The following is a 6,098-nucleotide window of genomic DNA, read 5'->3' on the forward strand; positions in this document are numbered from 1 at the left end:
CCCGTCACTGAGGACGCTGCGCCGACCCGTCGCCGGGGTGCCGTGTCGTGGTGGTTGCCAAGACAATGGGAACAAGGCCGGCGACGTCGAGGCTTCCGCCGTTCTGTCCAGTGGTGCCGCACTGAGCCAGCGAAGCGCCTGGTCAAGTTGAGCAGCGGCGGCTGGGGGCTACCTCGTGCTGGGCTGCTGCTGCTCACCCGTCGGCGCAAGGCCCGTGTTCATCTCCTTTGCTGTCCTCGCCGTTACATAATTCGTCTAGCTCGACACTGTGAGCCGTTTGTCGATTCAGATTTGCCCCTTTCATTTTGGCTTCGGATTATCCCCTCGCTTTTGCTTCTGATTATGCAAGACCTCTTATTTGCAGGCAACGGCTGTTCCATGGCGTCACTATGGGTGGAGATGGTCACTGAACAGGAGCATTGGTCGAGTCAAGGCCATGGTGGATAGTGGATACGGCGTCTCCCTCTGAAGATTTGAGCGGATACAGGCAGTTATCCGGCCAGCAAAGTGTTGAGATGAACCGTGGTGGTTGCAGTGTAGTATAGCTCTGGGTCTTTTTTTCCTTTTGTGGTATTGTGATAAGTTTGTACTGGGTCTTTTTTCCTTTTTTTCTAAATTTTTTATTTCCTGACATGTTTATGCAATTTCCTTTTTTGTTTAATAATAAAATTACCAGTAAAATTTTCTTATTGACTCCAAATTTCCATGGACAAGAGAAATTACTTATGGGCTAATTTCATGGATCTAACTACTGGGGCTTGGCCCAACTTGGAATTTAATGGGCAAAAATTCTTATGGGGCTGATCACAACATGGGCCAATAGTCTTGGACAAAGCTGAAACTTAGTGGGCCAAAGTTTGAATTGGGCTGACTATTACATGGGCTGCCATGTTAGATCCATGTTGGTTGCCATGTCACATGACGACGTGGAATGTATGATTAACGCCGTTATCTAACAAGAATCTATGACAGTCAAGAACTGTCATGGATCCATGACAGTTTTGGCGATCCGTCAAGGAGTGCATGGTGGTCAAATTATGACGCGATATACATGACGAATTTCAGGTCCGTCAAGGATAACCTACCACGACGGTTTTGTGCACATATGTGACAGCTTGGTTCCGTCATGGATTAACACATTTCTTGTAGTGACCTCATAGATCGACCAGAGTAAAATCCGCACCAGAGTGGTACGGTAATCCTGTTCTGGAAGTCATGTTACTAGATCATCATGAAACTACGAACTATGAAGAAGTGATGGTGATCCCAGATTCCGCAAAATGGGTTGAGGCCATGAAATCTAAGATGGGATCCATGTATGAGAACAAAGTGTGGACTTTGGTTGACTTTCCCGATAATCGGCAAGCAATTGAGAATAAATGGATCTTCAAGAAGAAGACTGATGCTGACGGTAATGTTACTATCTATAAAGCTCGACTTGTTGCGAAAGGTTTTCGACAAGTTCAAGGGATTGACTACGATGAGACCTTCTCACCCGTAGCGATGCTTAAGTCTGTCCGAATTATGTTAGCGATTGCCGCATGTTATGATTATGAAATATGGCAGATGGATGTCAAAACTGCATTCCTAAATGGATTTCTGGAAGAAGAGTTGTATATGATGCAACTGGAAGGTTTTGTCGATCCAAAGGGAGCTAACAAAATGTGCAAGCTCCAGCGATCTATTTATGGACTGGTGCAAGCCTCTCGGAGTTCGAATAAATGTTTTGGTAGTGTGATCAAAGCATTTGGTTTTGTACAGACGTTTGGAGAAGCCAGTATTTACAAGAAAGTGAGTGGGAGCTCTGTAGCATTTATGATATTATATGTGGATGACATATTGCTGATCGAAAATGATATAGAATTTCTGGATAGCATAAAGGGATACTTGAATAAGAGTTTTTCAATGAAAGACCTCGGTGAAGCTGCTTATATATTGGGCATTAAGATCTATAGAGATAGATCAAGATGCTTAATTGGACTTTCACAAAGCACATACCTTGACAAAGTTTTGAAGAAGTTCAAAATTGATCAAGCAAAGAAAGGGTTCTTTTGCCTGTGTTACAAGGTGTGAAGTTGAGTAAGACTCAATGCCCGACCACTGCAGAAGATAGAGAGAAGATGAAAGATGTTCCCTATGCTTCATCCATAGGCTCTATCATGTATGCAATGTTGTATACCGGACCTGATGTGTGCCTTGCTATAAGTCTAGCAGGGAGGTACCAAAGTAATCCAGGAGTGGATCACTGGACAGCGGTCAAGAACATTCTGAAATACCTGAAAAGGACTAAGGATATGTTTATCGTTTATGGAGGTGACAAAGAGCTCATCGTAAATGGTTACGTTGATGCAATCTTTGACACTGATCCGGGCGATTCCAAATCGCAAACCGGATACGTGTTTACATTGAACGGTAGAGCTGTCAGTTGGTGCAGTTCTAAACAAAGCGTTGTGGCGGGATCTACGTGTGAAGCAGAGTACATAGCTGCTTCAGAAGCAGCAAATGAAGGAGTCTGGATGAAGGAGTTCATATCCGATCTAGGTGTCATACCGAGTGCATCGGGTCTAATGAAAACCTTTTGTGACAATACTGGTGCAATTGCCTTGGCAAAGGAATCCAGATTTCACAAGAGAACCAAGCACATCAAGAGACGCTTCAATTCCATCCAGGATCTAGTCCAGGTGGGAGACATAGAAATTTGCAAGATACATACGGATCTGAATGTTGCAGACCCTTGACTAAGCCTCTTCCACGAGCAAAACATGATCAGCACCAAGGCTCCATGCGTGATTGAATCATTACTGTGTAATCTAGATTATTGACTCCAGTGCAAGTGGGAGACTGAAGGAAATATGCCCTAGAGGCAATAATAAAGTTATTATTTATTTCCTTATATCATGATAAATGTTTATTATTCATGCTAGAATTGTATTAACCGGAAACATAATACATGTGTGAATACATAGACAAACAGAGTGTCACTAGTATGCCTCTACTTGACTAGCTTGTTAATCAAAGCTGGTTATGTTTCCTGACCATAGACATGAGTTGTCATTTGATTAATGGGGTCACATCATTAGGAGAATGATGTGATTGACGTGACCCATTCTGTTAGCTTAGCACCCGATTGTTTAGTATGTTGCTATTGCTTTCTTCATGACTTATACATGTTCCTATGACTATGAGATTATGCAACTCCCGTTTACCGGAGGAACACTTTGTGTGCTACCAAACATCACAATGTAACTGGGTGATTATAAAGGTGCTCTACAGGTGTCTCCGAAGGTACATGTTGGGTTGGCGTATTTCGAGATTAGGATTTGTCACTCCGATTGTCAGAGAGGTATCTCTGGGCCCTCTCGGTAGTGCACATCACTTAAGCCTTGCAAGCATTGCAACTAATGAGTTAGTTGCAGGATGATGTATTACGGAACGAGTAAAGAGACTTGCCGGTAACGAGATTGAACTAGGTATTGAGATACCGACGATCGAATCTCGGGCAAGTAACATACCGATGACAAAGGGAACAACGTATGTTGTTATGCGGTCTGACCGATAAAGATCTTCGTAGAATATGTGGGAGCCAACATGAGCATCCAGGTTCCGCTATTGGTTATTGACCGGAGACATGTCTCGGTCATGTCTACATAGTTCTCGAACCCGTAGGGTCCGCACGCTTAACGTTTCGATGATAGTTATATTATGAGTTTATATGTTTTGATGTACCGAGGGTTGTTCGGAGTCTCGGATGTGATCACGGACATGACGAGGAGTCTCGAAATGGTCGAGACATGAAGATTGATATATTGGAAGCCTATGTTTGGATATCGGAAGTGTTCCGGGTGAAATTGGGATTACCGGGAGGTTACCGGAACCCCCCGGGAGGTTAATGGGCCTTAGTGGGCCTTTACGGAGAAGAGGAGAGGCGGCCAGGGCTGGGCCGCGCGCCCCTCCTCCCCTAATCCGAATAGGACAAGGAGAGGGGGGCGCCTCCACCCCCTTCCTTCTTCTCCTCCACTCCTTCCCCCTCCCAAGTCCTAATCCAACTTGGAAGGGGGGGGGAGTCCTACTCCCGGTGGGAGTAGGACTCCTCCTGGCGCGCCCTCTCCCTTGGCCGGCCGCACCCCCCTTGCTCCTTTATATATGCGGGTAGGGGGGCACCCCATAGACACAAAAATTGATCTGTTTGATCTTTTAGCCGTGTGCGGTGCCCCCCTCCACCATAGTCCACCTCGATAATACTGTAGCGGTGCTTAGGCGAAGCCCTGCGTCGGTAGAACATCAACATCGTCACCACGCCGTCGTGCTGACGAAACTCTCCCTCAACACTCGGCTGGATCGGAGTTCGAGGGACGTCATCGGGCTAAACGTGTGCTGAACTCGGATGTGCCGTGCGTTTGGTACTTGATCGGTCGGATCGTCAAGACGTACGACTACATCAACCGCGTTATGCTAACGCTTCCGCTTTTGGTCTATGAGGGTAAGTGGACAACACTCTCCCCTCTTGTTGCTATGCATTACCATGATCTTGTGTGTGCTTAGGAATTTTTTTTCAAATTACTACGTTCCCCAACAGATCTCGAGGTTAACCATACTTCCCTCCTCACAAGAACTGCATCCTGACATGAAGTTACTTATTTTTTAGATCAATACTCAGAGCAACCTAGATCCATTTAGTAGGAGCCATATAAACAGGACTCGGAGAAGTGAATTCAAAAGGAAAAATATAAAAACAGACTACAAGGTGAGAACACCCACTTCCTACATCAAGCTAAAAGCGAAAGCACTAGGACGATTAAGACTCTTCTTATTACACATGAAGAACACGAGGCTAAGATAAACAAAAACTACAACATATACACATCGAAGAACATGAGGCTAAACGAAAGTAATTGAAAGGGTGTTACTTACCAAAGCTCGTTTTACAGGTTCGGTGCAGCTCCTCTTTAATTTGCCATGCTCCTTGAAGATGTCCCCAATATCCCATTTTTGGTCTTCATTGCTCCTCTGCATGTTCGTACTCGTGGTTTTAAAATCTCAACATGGCAAGAAAAATATAATAGTAATACTCACGCATCTTGCGGGCAACATTAAAGCACTCGTCTGCCATGTTAGAGCATCTCCAACAGAAGCGCAACGCGCGGACGCTTTAAAAAGCGTTTACAGTGTTGAGATCGAGAAGTAGAGATAGAGAGTAGAGACTAGAGAGTAGAGACATAGATAGTTCTCAGCATAGATATAGCATAGATAGATAAAAAAATAGATAGTTCAACTATTCCTCGGTGTCCGACTCCTCCTCGGTGATGTCCTCCTCCGATGTCTCAATGTAGGCGTGAAGATACCAATCGTCGTCAGATTCATAAGGGCGACGCTGCTCCTAGCCTCATGTTGAATTGAGCGTCCGCTTTTCGCGTATGCTTGTCCTCGTGATAGGCGGCTCGCTCCGCCCTCCTCTTCTCCCTCTCTGCCCTCCTTTGCGCGTAGAACTCATGCTCGTTGATGATGTCCTATGGGAATCATTGGCGCCACAGCACCATGGCTTCCTTGCCCATCTTGGTGATGCCGAGACAGTGCTCCTGCCTCTGGTTGTCACGACGATCCTCGTTGGTGATAAGCCGCGGCAGAGGCGCGAGCTCCTGCGCCCGCTTCCACGTCGGCATGTTGGGGAAGTTCAATGTTCTATGAGGCCACCGGAGGCACCACGCCGTCGCGTCGTACGTGCGGGCGGCCTTGTTGGCGGTGTTGAAATTACCGAGGCCGAGGCGCATCCCGCGGAACCGGATCTTGGCAGAGAAGCCGCTGGAGGGGCGCGCGCGGACGCCCCGGTATCCCCAAGTTTCCCTGCGACGCGGCAGCATGGTGGCGCGGCAGCGGCGAGGCGAGAAAGAGCGGGAAGAGAGCGGTGGCGAGGCGCAGAGCGGGGAGAGAGCGATGGCGAGACACAGAGCGGGGAGAGAGCGGTGTCAAGGCACAAAGCGGTGGGAGGGCGTTCGATTTTATAAAGTGCGCCGGACGTCGCGCGCCAAAACTAGTGCGCGCCCGGCCGCTTTTTATCATGCGCGCGTGATACTTTCCCGACGTCCTTGCTATCTCTACTC

General features: G+C 47.0%; 1 protein-coding gene across 1 annotated transcript; it reads right to left on the bottom strand.

Moving 5' to 3' along the window:
* Nucleotides 1–5,516: 5,516 nt before the first annotated feature.
* Nucleotides 5,517–5,858, bottom strand: LOC147967502 (ethylene-responsive transcription factor ERF073-like). The gene has a single exon (XM_087523164.1). It carries the CDS (start codon nt 5,856–5,858, stop codon nt 5,517–5,519), a length of 342 nt encoding a protein of 113 aa, XP_087379290.1.
* Nucleotides 5,859–6,098: the final 240 nt, after the last annotated feature.

The sequence above is a fragment of the Triticum urartu genome, chromosome 5A, assembly GCF_056163025.1.
Source record: "Triticum urartu cultivar PI428250 chromosome 5A, HENAU_Tu73, whole genome shotgun sequence".
Lineage (NCBI taxonomy): Eukaryota > Viridiplantae > Streptophyta > Magnoliopsida > Poales > Poaceae > Triticum > Triticum urartu.